This window comes from Puma concolor, chromosome B2 (assembly GCF_028749965.1).
Source record: "Puma concolor isolate L17-30 chromosome B2, mPumCon1.1.hap2, whole genome shotgun sequence".
Taxonomy (NCBI): domain Eukaryota; kingdom Metazoa; phylum Chordata; class Mammalia; order Carnivora; family Felidae; genus Puma; species Puma concolor.
This window is the reverse complement of record NC_141671.1, coordinates 76599315-76621273: the sequence shown is the minus strand read 5'-3', so window position 1 is coordinate 76621273 and position 21959 is coordinate 76599315. Positions and strand designations below refer to the sequence as shown.

General features: G+C 37.1%; 1 protein-coding gene across 9 annotated transcripts in view; it reads left to right on the top strand.

Annotated features, from left to right (window-relative positions):
- The window catches only part of SNAP91 (synaptosome associated protein 91), a 149080-nt gene that overhangs the window by 90088 nt on the left and 37033 nt on the right, over positions 1-21959 (top strand). For 4 of the 9 annotated variants that reach the window (XM_086707333.1, XM_086707330.1, XM_086707331.1 and 1 more), the window contains exons 14-20: positions 11876-11890; positions 12036-12203; positions 18612-18719; positions 19350-19610; positions 19847-19924; positions 20103-20174; positions 20605-20688. In XM_086707333.1, coding sequence (XP_086563459.1) covers positions 11876-11890; positions 12036-12203; positions 18612-18719; positions 19350-19610; positions 19847-19924; positions 20103-20174; positions 20605-20688 — 786 coding nt within the window. The remainder of the gene's footprint in view (positions 1-11875; positions 11891-12035; positions 12204-18611; positions 18720-19349; positions 19611-19846; positions 19925-20102; positions 20175-20604; positions 20689-21959) is intronic. The other 5 variants (XM_086707338.1, XM_086707335.1, XM_086707334.1 and 2 more) reach the window with 3 other exon arrangements.

The window sequence follows — 21959 nt, the reverse complement described above, 5'->3', positions numbered from 1 at the left end:
AAAATCAATAAAGAAATAGTAGGTTTGATAACACCTTACTCCAAATGGGCTCAACAAATATATACAGAACATTCCATCCAACACAGAAGAATATACATTCTTCTCAAGCACATATGGAACACTCCCCAGGATAGATCATAAGTTATGACACTTACCAAATATTAACAAATTAAAGAAGATAGAAGTCATATTGCTAACCTCAGTGATAGAAACTAGAAATTAGTAACAGAAGGAAAATTGGAACATTCACAAATATGTGGAGATAAACAATATACTCCTGGACAACCATTGGGTCAAAGAAGAAATCAGAAAGAAATCAGAAAATATCTTGAAACAGATGAAAATGGAAACATACCAACACATATAGGATTCTACAAAAGCAATTCTCAGAGGAATGTTTATAGTGTTAAATGCCTACATTAAGAAAAAGAAACATCTCAAATAAACTATATAGCTTTATGCCTCAAGGAACTAGAAAAAAGAACAAACTAATCCCAAAGTTAGCAGAAGAAAGGAAATAATAAAGATTAGAGCAGAAATAAATGAATAGAAATTAGGAAGACCATAGAAAAGGTCAGTGAAACTAAGAATTGATTTTTTTTAATAAACAAAATGACAAACTTTTAACTAGACTCACCAAGAAAAAAGCAAGGATTCAAAAATGAAATAATAAATGAAAGAGGAAACATTACGGCTGATATTATAAAACTACAAAGGGCCATGAGAGACTACTATGAACAATTATATGCCATCATATTGGATAACCTAGAAGAAATGAATAAATACCTAGAAACATATAATTGACTGAGACAGAACCATGAAGAAATAGAAAATCTGAAAAAATTCACAATGAGCAAGGAAATTGAAGCATGAGTCAAAAATTCCCAACAAAGAAAAACACATGATAGATTCACAAGTGAATTCTACCATTTCAACAAGAATGAATGTCATTACTTCTCTAACTCCTCAAAAAAACTGATATGGAGGCAACACTTCCAAACTCATTTTTTGAAGCCAGCATTATCCTCAGACCAAAGCCAGATGAGGACCCTCCAAGAAAAGGAAATTACAGGCCAATAATCTTGATGAACAAAAACACAAAAATGCTCAACAAAATATTAGCAAACCAAATTCAGTAGCACATTAGAAGGATCATGCACCATGATCAAGTGGAATTTATCCCTGGAATGCAAGGATGGTTCACTATATGCAAATCACTAAACATGGTACATGGAAATCATATGATTTCAGTAGATACAGAAGAAGCATCTAACAAAATTCAACATCCTTTCATGATAAAAACTCTTAAATTATATGTAGAAGGAATGTACCTCAACATTACAAAGGCCTTATATGATGTGCCCACAGCTAACATCATAGTGGTAAAGCTGAAACTTTTTCCCTTAAGATTAGGGACAAGGCAAGGATGACCACTCTCCACTTCTATTCAGTGTAGTGCTGGAAGTCTTAGAGCAGTTAGGCAAGAAAAAGAAATAAAAGGCATCCAAAAAGGAAAGGAAGAAGCAAAATCGTCTCTGCAGATGACATAATCTTGTATGTAGAAAACCCTACAGACTCCACCAAAAAACCGTTAGAACTAATAAATGAATTCAGTAAAGTTGCAGGATACACAGGCAACATACAAAAATCAGTTACATTTCTATACACTAACAACAAACTATCTGAAAAAGAAATAAAGAGGACAGTCCCATTTACAGTGGCGTCAAAGGAATGGAATACTTAGGAATAAATTTTCATCAAGGACATGAAAGATCTTATACACTGAAGTGCTGTGAACATTGATAAGAGAAATTGAAGAAAACACAAATAAATGGAAAGATATTCTGTATTGAGGGATTGGAAGAATTAATATTGTTAAAATGTCCACATTACCTTTTTTTAACCCCTTCCAAGATTTTATTTAAATTCAAGTTAGTTAATATATAGTGTAGTATTGGTTACAGGGGTAGAATTTAGTGATTCGTCACTTACATACAACACCTAGTGCTCAACACAAGTGCCCTCTCTAATGCCCATCACTCATTTAGCCCATCCCTCCACCCACTGCCCCTCCAGCAACCCTCAGTTTGTTCTCTGTAGTTAAGAGTCTCTTATGGTTTGCCTCCCTCTCTCTTTTTATCTTATTTTATTTTTCCTTTTTTTCCACCTATGTTCCTCTGTTTTGTTTCTTAAATTCCACATATGAGTGAAATCATATGGTATTTGTCTTTCTCTGACTTATTTCACTTTGCATAGTACAGTCTAGCTCCATCCACATTGTTGAAAATAGAAAGATTTCCTTTTTTGATGGGTGAGTAATATTCCATTTTACACACACACACACACACACACACACACACACACACACACACACCACATCTTTATCCACTCATCAGTCAATGGACATTTGGGCTCTTTCCATAATTTGGTTCTCGTTGATAATGCTGCTATAAACATTGGGGGTGTGTGTGCCCCTTTGAATCAGTATTTTTGTATCCTTTAGGTAAATTCACACACATATAGTCAATTACCAGTAATACACAATAGGCAATTGCTGGGTCATAGGGTAGTGCTATTTTTAACTTTTTGAGGAACCTCCATAATGTTTTCTAGAGTGGCTGCATTCCCACCAACAGTGTAAGAGGGTTCCCCTTTCTCCACATCCTCACCAATATCTCTTGTTTCCTGGCTAATTCTGACAGGTGTGAGGTGGTATCTCATTGTGGTTTTGATTTGAATTTCCCTGATAATGACTTATGTTGAGCATTTTTTCATGTGTGTTAGGCATTTGTATGTCTTCTTTGTAGAAATGTCTGTTCATGTCTTCTGAACTAGGTTATTTATTTTTGGGTGTTGAATTTGATAAGTTCTTTATAGATTTTGGACATTGGCCCTTTATCAGATATGTTATTTGTAAATATCTTCTCCTATTCTGTAGGTTGCCTTTTAGTTTTGTTGATTGTTTCCTTCACTATGTAGAAGGTTTTTATCTTGATGAAGCCCCAATAGCTCACTTTTGCTTTCGTCTTTTTTCCATTGCGTATTCTTTCCTGCTTTGTCAAAGATTAGTTGACCATATAGCTGTGAGTGCATTTCTGGGTTCTCTATTCTGTTCCATTGCTCTGTGTGTCTGTTTTTGTGCCAGTTCCATACTGTCTTGGTGATTACACCTTTGTAATACAGCTTGAAGTCCAGAATTGTGATGCCTCTCACTTTGCTTTTATTTTTCAACATTACTTTGGCTATTTGGGGTCTTCTCTGGTTCCATACAAATTTTAGAATTGTTTGTTCTAGGTCTTTGAAAAATGTTATTTTGGTAGGGATTGCATTGAATGTGTAGATTTCTTTGATTAGTATAGACATTTTAACAATATTTGCTCTCCCAATCCATGAGCACAGAATGTTTTTCCATTTCTTTGTGCCTTCCTCAATATCTTTCACAAGTGTTCTGTAGTTTTCAGAATACAGATCTTTTACCTCTTTGGTTAGATTTATTCCTAAGTATCTTATGGTTTTTGATGCAAAAATATCCATACTACTTACAGTGATCTATAGCTTTAGTACAATCCCTAGAAAAACTGCAATGGCATTTTCCCATAAATATAAAATAATCCTGTTATTTGTACAGACCACAAAAGACCCCAAGCAGTCACAGCAGTGTTGAGAAAGAACAAAACTGAATGCATCCAACTTCCTGATTTCAAACTATAGTGCAAAGCTATAGTAATCAAAATAGTGTGTTACTGTTCTAAAAACAAACCCCTTCACCAACAGAACAGAGATCCCAGAAGTAAATTCACACACATACAGTCAATTACCAGGAATACACAACAGGGAAAGGATAGTCTCTTTAATAACTGGTGTTGGGAAAACTGAATATCCACATGCAAAAGAATAAATTGGAACTTTATTTTATACCATACAGAAAAATTAACTCAAATGCATTAACAACTTAAATATAAGACCTGAAACCATAAAAAACCCCACAGGAAAACAGAAAAATCTTTTCAACTTTGGTCTTAGCAATTATTTTTTTTTTGCATATGACACCAAAACGTAGGCAACAAAAGCAAACATAAGTATGACTGTGTCAAACTAGAACACTTCTGCACAGCAAAAGAAACAATCAGTAAAATGAAAATGCAACTTCCAGAATGGGAGAAAATATTTGCAAACCATGTATCTAATAAGGAGTTAATATCCAAAATATGTAAGGACTCAATTCAATCGCAAAAAAACAAATAACTTGATTTAAAAATGGGGAAAGGTCCTGAATAGACATTTTTCCAAAGAAAACATATAGATGACCAGTAGATATATGGAAAGGTGTTCATTATCACTAATCATCAGGAAAATGCAAATCAGAAGCACAATATTATATCAGCTCACACCTGTTGGAATGGCTATACCAAAAAGAGGTAACAAGTACTGATGAGGATATGGAAAAAAGGGGACCCTATACACTTTGGAAGTGCAAATTGGTATAGCTATTATGGAAAACAGTAGAGAGCTTCCTCAAAAAATTTAAAAAATAGGACTACCACATGATTTACTAATTTCACTTCTGGATGGATACACACACACACACACACACACACACACACACACACACATCAGAGAGGTTATCTGCATTCCCATATTCATTGCAGCAATATACAGAATAGCCAAAATATAGAAATAACCTAAATGTCTGTCAGTGGACAAATAGAGAAGGAAAATGTGTTTTATATATGAATAAATATAACTATATATATATTCATTCATATATATATTCATTCATATATTCATTTATATATATATTCATTCATATATATATATATATATATTCATTCATTCAGTGGAATATTATTCCGCCCTAAAAGAGAAGGAAATATTCCAATTTGCAAACACATGTATAAACATGGAAGACATTATGCTAAGTGAATAAGCCATACACGGAGAGACAAATATGTATGATCTCACTCATTATGTGAAATCTAAAACAGTCAAATTCTCAGAAGGAGAAACTAGAATTATGGTTGGCAGAGGGTGGAGAGTAAGGCACAAAATGGGGAGACATTAATCAGAGGGTACAAATGGTCCATCGTAAGATGAGTAAGTTCTGGAGATCTAATGTGTAGCTGGTGACCATAGTTAATAATACTGTTGTATACTTGAAATTTGATAAGAGAGTAAATCTTAAATATTCTGACCACAAAAATAAAGGTAGTAACTAGCAGTTATGTGGTGTCATGGATGTGTTATGTCGATTGTAGTAATCATTTCACCAAATATATCAACTCATCACATTGTACATCTTAACTATATACCTCAATAAAGTAGAGTGGGAGGGTGGAAGAAACAGCACAAGTGAGACATTAACTAGCTGATGAGGAAACCAGTAAAATGATAAATACAGTTCAGAGGACATTTCAAGGAACTTGGTATTTATTGGGATTTGAAAAGAAATGTTAGAATAAGTTGACTAGGTTAGATACAAAATTAGTTAATGCCCAGTAGGTCAATAAAAGATCATATCTTGAGGTTATCTTCTTCTCCCAGACAGAATATAAACATCACTTATCAACAAGATCTGTAACTTTTAATATATCATTTTAGAGTCAGAATCCTTAATTAACATTTAAATTGCAAAGCCAAATGAAGTTACCTTCCCCTAGATAATTAAATAATCCTTGGGTGAGCTTGCTAAACAATGTGTCAGTATGACATCAGAGTAATGCTATAATCTCTGGATTGTATTTCCAAGTTGTTTTGGCAACAGAATAAACAACAGATAACCAGTCCTGCAATAAAGTTGCTAATTATAAATATGAGCATTTTAAATATTGGTGTTTTCCCACTGAAAACATTTAAACCTCCTGTATTGAAATGTTCAACTCTTTTTTTTTTTTTTTTTAATGTTTATTTCTTAGAAGGAGGGAGGGGGAGAGAGAGAGAGAGAGAGAATGAGAATGAACGGGGACGGGGCAGAAAGAGAGGGAGACAGAATCTGAAGTAGGCTCCAGGCTGTCATCACAGAGCCTGATGCAGGGCTCAAACCCATGAACTGTGAGATCATGACCTGAGCCAAAGTCGGACATTTAACCAACTGAGCCACCCAGGTGCCCTTGAAATGTTCAACTCTTAAGCCTACAGCTATCAATTTTTTTAAATAAAATTGCTCTTTCAACTTCACTTAATTTTGTTAAATTTCAGTTGGTAAAAGGAAAATATTCTTGCTGAGATTTTATAAGGGCATTCTTCTGGTTCTCATGTTTTCCTTCTGAGCTTCAAGTTTCAGAAATTTTTCATTTTTTCAATTTACTAATTTTCATTACCACAGTATCTTATACAATTAATTGTGTTTTCTGGTTCATTTAAGAATGCTCCAAATCCATATCCTTAAATCAGACTTTTTATGTCATAAATTCTTCTAAATGGCTTTTAGAGAATTTTTATAATTTAAAACTTAGTGTTAATTATAATTTGTGGGGTTATACAAAAATTTTTTGGTTTTATATGAATATAATAACTCTTTAATTCTGTCAACTATTTAAATCAGTATGTATTCACACTTAATTTTCAGAACTTCTCAAACATTTACTTAGTGACTGAGTTAGAACTTTAATGAATAACCAGTGAAACCTTATAAACCATCTCCTTTTACCTTATTCTTTGGCATGAAATTGAAGAGAAATTCTCCTTTTCTCTTTCTTTTTCTTTCTTTCTTCCTTTCTTTCTTTCTTTTTCCTTTTCTTTTTCTTAAATTTTACACCAAAAGAATGCCAAGTAAAAAGTGAAAGCTGGATGAGATCTTTTAAACTTGCACTGAAACAGTAAAGAATAGGTTATAATAACCAATTTTATGAGACTAGATTTCAGCCTTTACTTGTTAGAAATAAGTGACCATTGAAGACCAAAGCATTAAGATAGCAATGGATAAAGAAGAAGGCAGAATCGTGTGATTTTAGTCAGGGCTCTTCAGGAGGGACATGCAGTTTGTGCCTTGCTCAAAGGCAGAATGAGAGGGGCTAAAATCCAGCCCACTGTCTGCTATTCAAGCTGTGACCCTTTTCATCCTTGAAAAAGGGGTGCTTTTCTTTTCCTTATCTGCTGGCGCAGACGGAACACTTTTTATATAGTACAAAGCACCCTCCAGGCTAATAGAACCTTGGCTCAGGGCCTGATGGTCACTTTTTGATAATTAGACATCATTAGTCTTCATGTCTATGACTACAGTATTTCATAGCAGTAGAAAAATCAGAGAGAAAAATACTAATAAATTCTCTAATTCCCAAGCAAAATAGTAAAAATTATAAGTCTTAAGACACTGAAGTAAACTTGCATAATATGAAATGGAGTAATATTAGTCATGTTCAGTTTGCATTTATCCTACAGATATGCCATGGTAGTAGAACATGATGCTAAATTGTAACAAATATATTTTGGCTCATTTGAGCCAAAATAAATAAATAAAATCACTTTCTCAGTCTTGTTCGATGAAATCAGGTCACTTCTATTATTAAAGCACATTTTAATTTTGTATAACCAGACAGTAAAATACAAACTCTAAAACTCTTTTAGACCTATTTGGATATTTTTATCTGACCATAATGCTAGTAAGAGGATTCACTTTCCAGCATCCATGGCCACTTCAGATGTTTAAGAATTTCTCTTGGAGGTTATACATACTGATAAATATTGGCATTTTAAGGGATATCTTGTAATGAGGGTATTTTTTTCTGTTGGTGTAAGAGACAACCAAATTTTAGCAAATTCATATTTTAGTAAACCTAAGTTAAATAATACATACAGGATTTGCATCTGTTGACCAATAGTGAGCATTTTTGACTGAAAGAAGATAGAGCTTTTTGTAATCCCTGCCTCTGGCCCCGTAATAAGGAGAGTGTTTTTCTCTTCATAATAAATTCATCTCTCAGCACAAACAAGTGAATATGTATGTTGTATTTCTGTGTGTCTTAGGAGTACTGATGCATAGGGGCACTTGTACCCCAATGTTCATAGCAGCACTCTCAACAATAGCCAAATTATGGAAAGAGCCTAAATGTCCATCAACTGATGAATGGATAAAGAAATTGTGGTTTATATACACAATGGAGTACTATGTGGCAATGAGAAAAAATGAAATATGGCCTTTTGTAGCAACGTGGATGGAACTGGAGAGTGTGATGCTAAGTGAAATAAGCCATACAGAGAAAGACAGATACCATATGGTTTCACTCTTATGTGGATCCTGAGAAACTTAAGAGAAACCCATGGGGGAGGGGAACAAAAAAAAAAAAAAAAAAAAAAAAAAAAAAAAAGAGGTTAGAGTGGGAGAGAGCCAAAGCATAAGAGACTGTTGAGAACTGAGAACAAACTAAGGGTTGATGGGGGGTGGGAGGGAGGAGAGGGTGGGTGATGGGTACTGAGGAGGGCACCTTTTGGGATGAGCACTGGGTGTTGTATGGAAACCAATTTGACAATAAATTTCATATATAAAAAATAAAAAAAAAAAAAAAAAAAAAAAAGAAGTGGGAAACAGATCATTACTTATTATAAATGTTTGAAGTGAAATTTCTAACTTTTTGAGAAATACAGAATTACTGCTAGGGTTTTATTAGAATTAAGAAACCTAATAGAAATTAATTACCAACGTGCATTTGAAGGCTCATCATTATTATGCAGTAATATGACTTTAATAGTTTTCATGGGGAATATTAGCCATAGTATAAGCAATTTTGGCGACCTATATTACCATTTACTTGCTAATTAAATCTGAGAGGCATATCTATGGGCTGTTTAGGAAACATGCCTTGTTACACACACACACACACACACACACACACGCACAGAAAGATTTATAGAAGCTTTGAAATTCATATTTCTGTAATGAAAATTATAATTTGACTTAAATATTAGCTATTGCTATTGTTATCATTAACAAGCATTTGATACACTCCAGGCATGGGTGAGCACTTTAAATATATTAATGCATTTAATCTTTTACAGTAACCTAAGAAGTTTAGCTGCATATCACTGCAAAATACAGATTTCCTTGTTAATTCGGTTATAGTTCTGTTTCCTCAATTACAGTGAATATTTTCTAGTAATTTTCTTAGTTCAAAAAAATATGTCTGATTATGTAGTACTTGCAGTGAATTGAACTCTGCTGCTGTGGGTTTGGGGGCAAGGGTTTGTATAGTTTAATCCTTTATAAAAAGTGGTAGCCTTGAGAATAATAACTATTCCCATCATCCTAAAGTAGGGCTTTCTTTTATAGTAGGGAAAATTTTGCACAAAGCAAGAAATAAGTAACATAAATTATATTTCCTCCAGAAAATTCAGATTTTAGAGACTAAAACCTGTGGCAAAAGTTTTCAGCATCAGTAATGCCCCAGTATGTTTAATCATCATAAATTTTCCTAGGAAAGTTTACTCTCTATCTTTAATCATATTGCAAGCAGTCTTATAGCCCTCCATCTGAAAAAAAACAGTAGTCACAAGCAAGGAACTAGTGTTTTAATCTTTTATAATTTTTTTAAGGTTGTTTTTGTTTTTTGGGTTTTTTTTTGAGAGAGAGAGAGAGAATGAGAGCGCATGCACACAAACAGGGGAGGGGGCAGAGAGAGAGGAAGGAGAGAATCCCAAGCAGGCTTTGTACCCACCAGCAAGGAGCACAACACAGGGGCTCGAACCCACGAACTGTCAGATCGTGACTTGAGCTGAAATCAAGAGTCGGACGTTTAACTGACTGAGCTACTCAGGTGCTCCTTAATCTTTCATACTTTTAAAAAATATTTCTATTTCTCTCCTTCTAGTACACATAGATAGTCTTCTCCTTTATCACTTACCAAATGTACAAAATAAATTGCCCATTCCCTGTCATAGACAATCGCAGGTCTGGAAACTTAACATCACATGGCTCTTAGCCCTTCTAAGTCAGATTGCATCTTGAAATAGCCATTGATAAAACAAGGCTAGAGAGAGTCCCACCAATGCCAGGAGAATAGAGAACCAAGTCTTTCTGGCTTCTGATGACCCACTTTGGTTTCCAATTAAAATTTTAGGGTGTATGACTATTAAGTAACAGTTGTATGGGCCTGATTCTACTGGTTTAAGGAATTATTGGAAGGACCTTCTTTTTCTCAGGATTTGGGACCTGATCATCTAACAGCCCCAAATCAGTATAGCTCCTCTTTGCTTGGTGTTCATTATGCATACATTCTAAAATTAAAAAACTGTTTCTAATGTGATGTACCCTGTATGTTATCATTTTCTAATGTAATGAAATGTATAAGATTTGGTTAGGTAGAGCCTTGATTACCTTAGTGTATCTGTAGAGTGCTTTATCTAATATTTATTGGGTTTGAAATTGCATAGTTAAATGAATGTGATCATTTTTTATTGAAAAAAAAATTTAATGTTTATATTTTGAGAGAAAGAGACAGAGCAGAAGTGGGGGAGGGGCAGAGAGGGAAGGAGACACAGAATCTGAAGCAGGCTCCAGGCTCTGAGCTGTCAGCACAGAGCCTGACACGGGGCTTGAACCCATGGGCCATGAGATCATGACCTGACCTGAAGTCGGACACTTAACCGACTAAGCCACCCAGGCGCCCTAAATGAATGTGATAATTTTTAATGTCAAATTTATGTTTCTCAGTTTTTTAAAATGTCTTCTAGAACTTTTAGTTTATTGAGTTCTCATAATGTTTTTAAGCCTCTTAAAAAGATAACTCACTAATGACTTCTGATAAAATGTCTTCATGATTAAAATAAATTTCCAGTAACATTCATGAATTCAAATATGAGCCCTGAGGCTTATCACATGACTGGGAGTATGCGCATACCATTGGACACTAAATGTTTAACCTAAAGTCATAGTATAGTTAAGAATTACCCCTCCCAGGCTTTTTATTTGGATCTCAACTGTAATCTCACTATTGAACACTAAGAAAGTATGTACCTCTGAAGGGAGCGCAGACCTCAGAAGGGCTGAAAAGTGTTAATGCTATACAATCTCTCACATTCATCTTAAAAATAATTCTCAGGGCGCCTTTGTAGCTCGGTTGGTTAGTGTCTGACTCTTGATTTCCACTAAGTTCATGATCTCATGATCTTGAGAGATCGAGCCCTGTGTCAGGCTCTACGCTGATGTCTGTGGAGCCTTCTTGGGATTCTCTCTCTCCCTGCCCCTCTCCCACTCACATGTATACACACACTCTCTCGCTCAAAAAAATCTGTTTTAAATAATAATTCTTATATGTTGTCACATAATGTCTATAAATGGAAAGATTATATATTGAATTGAAAAACCTCTGAGAGTGTGAAACTTATGAAGAAAAAAATCATGTAGTTTGAGGGTTTTTTTTTCCCTAACTCCTAAGCTTGCATTCAGTTCTTTGACTACGTGTGGTATGTTCTTCAGTCAGACTATAGCTATCATAAAGTCTCTCTTTATTCTGTGGTATTCTGGACTGAAGTGACACATCAGATACAGAGGATTAATAAAGTTCGATCAACTACAGTTTCTTCAGAATTGGTATTTATCCTATAGTAAATCAGTCAAAGCAGATGAAATGATAAATCTGACAATAAATTGAGTTTGTCAAAGTTGTTTAGTGCTGACTTCAGGTAAGTGTCTTGACCTTGCTCTCTGTGTTCCCACCTATAAAATCGAAAGCATGGTCTAGAGGATCCCTACGGCCCCTTCCTGCTCAAACATTCCATGATAATAACAGATGATACATTATTTTTTAATTACAAATGGTTCAGAAAGGCGCATAAAGCTAAAACATCTTCAGTTAGTACCTCGCCCTGCTCGGACGTTGGTGTGCTTGCGTGTTTCAGCTCTCTCTTATTTCTTCATACGCTGACACATAATGGACATCGATAGACCTTTTGGGAGAGGGTGAGTAAAGCTTTATTTTAAACTTCTGTTTTAAAAGAGACTTCTGTCTCTTCATCACTTCCTTAATTTGATGATGTGGAGCCTGGTACATCTTTTGTCCTTTCCTCTTCCCTCCTGTTTGTTCTTTGTCTGTGGTACAACACAGATTCTCTGGCTGCAATTTCCTCTGTTCCCTCTGAAGCACAAATTTCAGACCCATTTGCACCAGAGCCTGCCCCTCCTACCACAACCGCTGAAATTGCAACTGCTTCAGCCTCTGCCTCAACTACTACAACTGTCACCGCTGTCACTGCTGATGTGGACCTCTTTGGAGGTTAGTCAGTCACATCACTGTTTTGTCCTTTTCCTTCCAGGTTTGGGAGTTGCCTTAGAGTTGAGGTGCTTAAAAGTGTTCACGTGATAGGACAACATGTCAGAGTGTTTACTTTTTAAATGTTTCTTCATATATATTTATCAGCACTAACTTTATCAATTTCATCTTCACTTAATTTTAGTAGCTTTAGAGCAAAGATTGCAATGCTTTAGGCCAGTGTGATGTTTCCAGTTTTTAAACGTAGGGATTTAAATTGCTGTTAGAACCCTTGTCCCATGTATGTCCCTGCCCTGCAGCATCTATGTGAGAGTGGTGCCAGTCCTCTCTATCACATTTAGGTTTGGCTTCTTGACCACCTTCAAACTAGCTGAACGAATCATATTTGCAGAATATGGAAGGGGAAGTTCTGGCTTAAGTTATTTTTTAAGATTTGGAAAAAAAGTCATCCAAGAGTAGTTCAGATTTGGAGGTCTCTGAAGAAAGTTTGGGGATACGCCCATTTTGTAACTGTAAGCTTGTTCTGCACAAGCAAAGAGTTGGATCATCTTTGGCCTTGGAACTTTGAGAGATCATTTGATACAACGCTCACATGCTGATTGAAAACAGGTTTAGGTTAGACTTTGAAATGATCATCTGAAAATACACTTTATGTTCAAATGTAAATTCTGACAGAGTTGACTCACAGCTGTGAGCTTGTGTCAGGTATCCTAGACTCTGGCGGTATAATATGCCTGGACCTTATGAACTGACCAAAGCTAGTGTGTTTACATATTCCCATCTGAGAGGTGCTAATGTCCACACCTGGAGAAGTGCTCATATCAAATACATGCATCGAATAGTGTTATATTCATCATAGTTTTGTGTTTCTTTGTTACCGTATAACATCTTTCCCGGGGCATTTTGAGAATATGGTAAAGAAATTGGAGGAAGCAAGTGATGGGGACAGCGGGACAGATTTGGCAGGCTCTCGTGGAGTTAATACATTCCCCTGGGAACATACACTTACTGGCCCGTCCCACTGTGCCACCTGCCATGCCCCAGTCTCTGAGGCTTGCCAGCACTGTCTTGGACAGGAGTGCTCCGGTGGACACAGCACCATTGCCATAGTTTCACACAAGGAAGTTGCCGCTGCTTGCAGCGCGGCCATTCCTGTTGCAGGAGAAACCTTTTTTTAAAGTGGGGGAAGGGGGTTTGCAGGCTCTTGCATATTTTATTGAAAGTAGGCAACCACTAGTGAAAGTTAGTTTTTCAGTTATGCCTCTATAACTTTGAGACCAAAAATTAAATTTTCAGCTTAAATTTGTAAAATGAACTTCTTCACACACCTCCTTCCCCCCTCCCCATTATTAGTATTGGGTACGGGTGGTTTCTCGTACGCTTATCTTTTCAGAAACACTTCAAGGAACATATGAACAGGACAGATAACTATTTTGTGCTTAAATATTTCTACACCTTTAGCTGTTTAGATTTTTATTTTTCAGTCCAATTGTAAGGAACTTAAGTGCCTTTAAGAAAACAGTCAACTCCATCTTGCTTCCTCCATAGCTCTCTAGAATAGTAAAGCCTGATATAGTTCCTTGAAATAGTCTTTGTGCCATTATGCTGTTTGTGTTGATCATTTATGGCTGATTTTTCTACATTCGTCAATCAGAAAAACCTGTATATTTGTAAATATTTTCATGGTTCTTTCTATCCTGAAATACCACTTTAAAAGACTAATACTGCAGAAAGTCATGTAACTTAATCCCAAAGAATGGGGCTGTCCGTGTGATTTTCCCAATATCCTTTCTAGTCATCTGGCTGTAGGTAAAGTGAGTACATCTGTAAATCTCATCATAATTATTTTTACTGATCTGGATAGCTCCATAAACTATCTCCTGACCTCTTAGCTGTAAAATCTCTATCTTTATGGCCAGGAGTCTACAGGTGTCACGGTTGCACAGTTTTCAGTGATATTCCCTAATTTCTTTCATGTTCTTTATTTTTTTTTTTTTATTTTTTTATTTAAAAAAAAATTTTTTTTTCAACGTTTATTTATTTTTGGGACAGAGAGAGACAGAGCATGAACGGGGGAGGGGCAGAAAGAGAGGGAGACACAGAATCGGAAACAGGCTCCAGGCTCTGAGCCATCAGCCCAGAGCCTGACACGGGGCTCGAACTCACGGACCACGAGATCGTGACCTGGCTGCAGTCGGACGCTTAACTGACTGTGCCACCCAGGCGCCCCACATGTTCTTTATTGATTTATAACGAATCATCTAGAGATGGGCCATGTTGTGTGGCCATTTTTTTTCTTATTTTGTGTCACTAAAATGGGCAAGTGGTAGAACTCTTAAATACAATAAGGGCACCAGATATTTTGTTTACGTGATTTAAAACATGCACTTTTGAGGTTTTATCTAGCTCATACAGCAGTATTAAGTAGATGTCTTTTTTTTTTTTATTTTTTAATGTTTATTTATTTTGGCGAGAGACAGAGACAGAATGTGAGTGGGTTAGAGGCAGGGAGAGAGGGAGACATAGAATCTGAAGCAGGCTCCAGGCTCCGAGCTTGTCAGCACAGAGTCTGACATGGGGCTTGAACACACGAACCGGGAGATCACGGCCCGAGACAGAGTCGGGCACTCAACCAACTGAGCCACCCAGGTGCCCCAGTATTAAGTAGATGTCTTTAGAAATAAGTTAAAGAGATTTATTTCTGGGAAGTAGTTAATTGTTTAATTTCATGAATATTAAATATTAAAACATTGATATTTCTATGCACTCATAATAAATTTGAAAAACGGAAAATGTCTGATATTTTTAAATATTCACATTGATACCCCACATTTTAGTTATTTCAATGTAAGTCATTAAAAACATTTTCAGAAAATTATATTTACTAAACACTTTATTTTTTTTTTAATTTTTTAACGTTTATTCATCTTTGAGAGACAGAAACAGAGTGTGAGTGGGGCAGGGGCAGAGAGAGAGGGAGACACAGAACCTGAACTGAAGTCAGACGCTTAACCAACTGAGCCACCAAGCGCCCCACACTTTATTTTTTAAAGTGAACTTTTAAGGGGGAAAAATGCTTTCTGTGATCATACAGAACAAGACTACAAGATAGTATTGTACTTATAAAAATTAGTAAAATTTACAAATGTTGATAAAAATAAAAGACAGACTTCTCTAAAATATTCTATTTTTCACTTATGGATACCTTGCCAACAGCAGCATATTGTTTGTGACAATACAGGGGGTTTTTTTTCCTGAGCACTCAAATGCTAATTGATACTAATTCCTCTACACATTCACCAGGGTACACTTTCAGTCACCTGTGTCAGTTTGGGAGCAAGCTTTCAGGAGCATGTAGTCTGTGAGCATGAAACCAAGTGGCTGGAAAACCAGAGAACTTCCCTCACAAGCCTGCTGTCATTTGTGCAAGTTGGTTAACAAACTAAGTACTAAGTACTTAAATATAAGCACTTGAATCTAGATTTTGTGTAAGAGTCATAACCTGGGACCTTTGGGGAAGACTGGAATGGTGACTTTCAGGTTGTTGACAGTGATTAAAACCCCTGTCCAAGTAAGCAATTTAAAGATGGCTCATGGGACTGGAGAAGATGGGGAGAATTCAAGCTGGGAAAATGATAGCTATACGAAATTTTTAGAAAGGTAGTCACATGATAAAAAGTTTGAGAGAAAATTCTTCCTAGATTGCTAGAGGGGAAAAAAAAGACTGGTCCGTAGCAGTGGCTGGGAGACTGTTTTGCTGGGGAAGGCCTGGACTGGGTCCATAATTATAGAACAGCAGGAACATGCATTTCCAGGAAATTGCACGGGTTGAAAATAGCCAGTATGTAAAAATGAACTGCAAATGGGTAACAAGGGAAAGAGAACTTGATTAGAAAGAGCTTGAGTTTTCAAAACTGGAAGGTTAATACTGCCTTTGATAATGAAAGAAAACTAGGTAGTAAAACAAGTTTAATTTGTTTACAACAACAACAAAAAATTCTATTACCTCTCACAGCTTGAGGGCCAACTGAGCTCTGCTGGACAGTTCTCATTCATGGTCTCCTTCCTGGCTACAGTCGGGCTGGGGCTGGTGTTACTCAGGCAGTGGCTGGGGCTCCAGTCTTACTCGTGCACATCTCTGTCTTCTGGCCTGGGAAGACAACCAACGGAACCTGGGTCAGCTGGGCTCCTATCTTTAAGAGAACCTCTGATGAGAATAGACGAGTTTATAATCTTTAATTTTCAGTAACAGGAGAAGCATTTAAAGGAGATACACATCTTGCTGGCAGGGAGAAAAAAACTCTTTTGAGGACATGGTTACAAATGTGTGTTTCACCTGCTTACACGTAAGTGGTAACTGCAGAGGGAAGCCCGTAGATATTTATTTGACCCCCGTCCCCAACACTGACATAACTGGTGTTTATTCCATCGGACAAACACGAAATAGTAGAATGTGGCATGGTTCATAACAGTGCGGCATAGTGGTTAACACAAAGCCTCTGTCATTTTATAGCCAGATGCTGACTCTACCATTTGCCTGCTGTGTGACCTTGGTCAAGTCACTCAGACTTTCCAAGCTTCCATTCTCTTATCTACAAAGATAATAGAATCTACATCATGAGATAGTTATAGGAATTAAATTTAATAATGTCATAAAACATTTACACAGTGACTGGCACATGAACACTCACTCGGGACAGCTATCACTGTTTCTACTAGTTCTAGTATTATTAGCCTCACTTCTATTTATAGAAATAAAAAGAAAAACTGACCTGACCCATGGCAAAATACTCTCAGCCCTGCCTACTTCCTCCTATACTTTCTTGTGTTCTGCCCCAGCTCTTCAGGTTTTCATATTGCTCTAAGCGCTCTCTATCACAGCACCCTTAGCATGGCTTCTGGGGAAGCAAGACTGGCCTATCCACACTCCAGTATTATTTGGCCTCTCCCCTGACTGACCTCTGCTCAGAAAACATATTCCCTTGTGTAGCTGAGGGAAGTAAGCAAACCAAATAAACCTGTAAGATATGAGTAACTGATTGTCTCATTATGTCTTCTAAGGATATTTGTGTTTTTATAACTTTTAACCCAAGTGTCTAATTTCATGTTTGTTGTTCCACTTAATGCTGGGCCACAAGAAAGGAAAACAGGAAAGTCTGTTTCATACTCAGATCAGTTTGGAACATGCTCCGTTAAACTCAGAATCAAGTGCCTTGACTATGTAAATCTCCAAGAAAGGGAAGATGCTGTGTAGTAGTTCACAAGCATATCTGACAATTTCTTTTTAATGGCCAGAGGAACAGTGTTCTTGGGGACACTTGTAGATATTGTGGAAGGCAGTATTTTAGGATGAGAAGTCTAGCAGGTAAGTGGCCGATTCTAGATGGGTGTTGGTCCCCACTTTCAAGGAGTTTCTTCTAAGCAAATCATATTTATGTTGGCTCATTCTGTTGTACTTTCAAATTATAGAATTTCTTTGAAAACTCTGGGTTTTTTTGTTTGTTTTTTACCAAACTAACATGGTTTACTGGCAGAAATACATTGGGTGCCATTTGTACACATCAGCCATTTATATATTTATAAATTGGGGCTACCTGTTTGTTAATGAATTTTCTGCTCTAAATAGTAATATGCTTGTAGTCTTAAATGAAACCGTGTTTTTAGTATGTTGAAACTAGATCGTTTTCCAAATAATGAGAGCAATACAATATTTGAAAACAGCAATAAACTTAAGTTGAAATAAAGGCAATATGGTGTCATCCCCTAGTTTTGTTTTCTATTTCCTTAAATCCTTGCTTGTATCTGAAAATGCTTTTCAAGGATAACAAAGACTTAACTTTTATGAGTACTTAGTAAACTTTTCATGTTAACAGTGTAATTTTTCCTGTACTAGACCATAAAATATTTTTTTTAACTAGAATTATTTGTTTACATTTCCATCATATGTTTAATTTTATGGGCATTAAGGAAAACATCTATGTTTGGTAGAAACCACCGGTCGGAGACATCTTAGTAACATAGTGAATAAGTATTACCTAGACATGAAAGATTAACAAGATCCTAAGTTACATAATAAAGTTATTTTTGTGTTTTAATTTTCACATCCATTAATTTCTAATGATACATAAAACATGCTTCTCAGAGCCCTTATACAATGAGAATCCTGTGGCCTGATGGATCCTAATAGGCCTCAGCAGTATGAACACTGTATCCTTTGCATGTGACTAACATGAAGGAGTGCAAAGAATCATTGTTTTGTGACTGCCAGCAGCGCATGGGCCGTAAAAATGCATTTTAAGAAATTCATGTTGTATAAGGGAGCCTTTTTCGCAATTTAACTTGGTTCTTTTACTATATTTTCTTCTCTTTTTATTCCTTTTAATTTCTGTTGTTTTAAAAACTGCACCCAAGATGCCTTTGCAGCTTCTCCTGGGGAGGCCCCTGCAGCATCCGAAGGGGCCGCCGCACCAGCTACCCCAACCCCGGTAGCGGCAGCGCTCGATGCATGTTCAGGAAATGGTGGGTTGAAAGTCATGAGCAAGTCTGTTGTTTCTCTCTCCTCATGTGAAACTCCCATAGTTAGATGTGGCCATGTTTTTCTAACTTTAATCTCTTCCGAGTAGCAAGTATCATTCACAACGGAATAGATAGTGCTGGCACTTAAAACATTAAGACGATCAAGTGCATACTTAATCAAAATTGACAATTTCTCAAGATTGACAATTTTTGTCAGTGCAAGTATGCTCTCTTAATGTTTTTGTCCTCCAACGCTATACTGTACTCCTTTCTAACACTGAGTTCTAACATATAGGCATGTTTTAATGAGTTTTCAAAGCTACCAAATTGCCCAGTTTGAGAGTTTGAAGAAAAATGTCTGATCCTAGACTGGAGGCTAATCTTAACAGTACTTTGAAGTGTTCCGGTTTCTTAACTGTGTTACCCACTAAGTTTTTTTTTTTCTTTAGAGAAACGTCCAAACCACTGACCCTTGCTAATAGGCTAGTAGTGCCAGTAATGCAATCCACGCAGCCCAGTGCCTAGCTAGTGTGTGAATATCTGTGTCAGGTGTCTCTCACCCTAGTTGTGATGCCTCTCTCTTGTCTCTCTCCTTACCGATGCTGTATGTGTCTCCACTTTCCTTTCCAAAAGACCCCTTTGCCCCGTCCGAAGGTAGCGCAGAGGCTGCGCCCGAGCTGGACCTCTTTGCAATGAAGCCACCTGAGACCAGTGTTCCTGTAGTTACCCCTACAGCTAGCACAGCCCCTCCGGTTCCCGCCACTGCTCCTTCTCCTGCTCCCGCTGTCGCAGCTGCCGCTGCCGCCACTACCGCCTCCGCCACCGCCGCCGCCTCCGCCGCCACCACCTCCGCCGCCACCACCGCCGCTCCTCCTGCTCTAGATATCTTTGGTGGTAATTCTTTGTTGTTGTTGAACTCTCTTCACCTGGTGGATTGAATTCTGATAACTTGAGATACCCTGCACACACAACCGTTACTGCATGACTACCGTGTAAACTACATGCTTTTCTAGAAACCGTTTGCTGCTTATTTCGGAATTGTCCCACGTGCGCACTCAGAACCGGAAATGTGATGCTGTGTCGGACTGCTTTGTCGAGTTGAGTAAAGACATGTGTGTTCTTGGTCTTAGATTTGTTTGAGTCTCCTCCTGAAGTCGCTGCAGCGCCTAAGCCAGATGCTGCTCCTAGCATAGACCTGTTTGGTACAGGTAAACATCTAAAGCAACCCCCCCTCCCTTTTTTTTTTTTTATATATTAGTTCTCCCAGATGTTTTCTTGATTGAACTCTCTGTGCTCACCTGTGATAATGCATTTGTTAGATATTTAACTTTGATTTCAGCTTTCTACTTACCTCTGCTTGGTTTTGGTTTGTTTCACTTTTGGAAGATGCTTTCTCCTCTCCACCACAAGGGGCCTCTCCTGTGCCTGAGAGTTCTCTCACTGCTGACCTCTTATCCGGTGAGTGCTTTTGCCAAGGCCAAGCCTTCTGAGATGTCTGCTGGGGGTTATGTGTGTGCAGAGGCGGATACGAAAACACGCAGGTTCGTCTTGAGTTCTTTTAAACTCAGAATTCGCCTGAAAGAAATAAATCTCATTTTGGCTCATCACCAACTGATGAGGTTACTGATTTCAAATCTAATGCTGGTGAAAAGACACAGCTTTTATCCCCCCTCCCCCATGTTAAAATCTCTGAGTTTCAGGAGTCAAATGTTATTTTCTTCTGGAAAGTATGTATTTTTACATCCATTTGCTTCTTAACTATTAAAATGGTCTGCAGTCTTACTGCCTGCTGTTAAACATGAAATCCTGAGAAGCCATCTGTCAAGGCTCGTGGTTTTATTTTCCCCTGGGTGACATGCCCTTTTCCCTGTTGTGTGCTTCACCGCAGTGGATGCATTTGCAGCACCGTCTCCTGCAACCACTGCCTCTCCAGCAAAGGTGGACTCTTCGGGCGTGATAGACCTTTTTGGGGGTGCGTATCTCTCCTCCTTCAACACGTGAAGAGTCTTTCCCCCCCCAGAATAGTTTTTAGATCTTCTGCTTCATTATATCCCATCAATTTTTTCTTTTGACTACGTGAAGTTATTTCCATCTCTCAGCTGTGTAAGCTTACGTTTTTAAGACCTTTTCCATTTCTTTGCCATCGTCATCTTCATTCTCATCAGCTCACCATTATTTCCAATGCATGGCCTAATGAAACCGATCGTTTCTTCATTTGAAGTCTTTGCGTTTTTAACTTTTTGTTCCTCCTAATGTAGAATCAGCTGGTTGGAATTTCCTTCTACTGTTCTTCATTGGTGATCCTGATCTATTGGCTAAATCAACATTTCTAAGTTCTTAAAAAAAAAAAAAAGCAATGTAAATATTAACTAGATAATTTGGAACTGAAAACAAATAAACCAGTCCAAACTGAAAACATAAGCTGGAGAGCCATACATTATTCTGTAGGGTTTATTTATGTTGAGCTTAATGTTTTAAATCCTGCCAGAGAACCAGAAGATGTTTCACTGATTTAAATGTATTCTTCCGTTACTTTGTGTATTATCTGAAGGCAGGGAGATGCACTGAATTAACTCTTAAGCTACTCAGTTGGATGATGGATTTAAAATCTTATTTTAGCATTAAATTTCAGAGAAAAGTACAGATTTGAAGTGATTTCTTCATGAATGTCCACAAATGTGTGTGCCACAGGCTAAAATGCCATTTTTAGTAAGTTAAGCCACACCGAGTACCTTCCCCACTGAATGCCGAAGCATCATGGTATGAGCCATGAGGGGTACAATGGTGTCACAGTCTCTGACATTCAGGAGCTCAAAACTTGTGGCAAATAAACACTGAACTGTGGTATAAAGGTACAAGTTGGGCTGCTGCTGCTGCTCAAATTAAGTTTGTTCTTTTTTTTTTTTTTTTTTGCTAAGTTTAATGGAGTTCTAAATGGGAAAGTTCTATTGTATTACCTCTGGGTAAAATTTTTAAAACCTTGATCCTATTTTAAGAGATGACAGGATTCAGTCCAGAGGTTTTTTTCTTTAAATGGAAAAGAAGAATTGTCTTACTCTTACAAAGAGGTATTAATCTGAAATATTCTCGGACTCTTTTTTGAGAGAATAAACTCAGAGCACGGTCAGAACATAATTCAGTTGACTCAGTCATTTCATATATCCGAAGGTGACAGGTTCACCACACAAAGTGTCATGTCTATGCATTTCTCTGATAAACACTTACTTACTGTACTTACTGTTT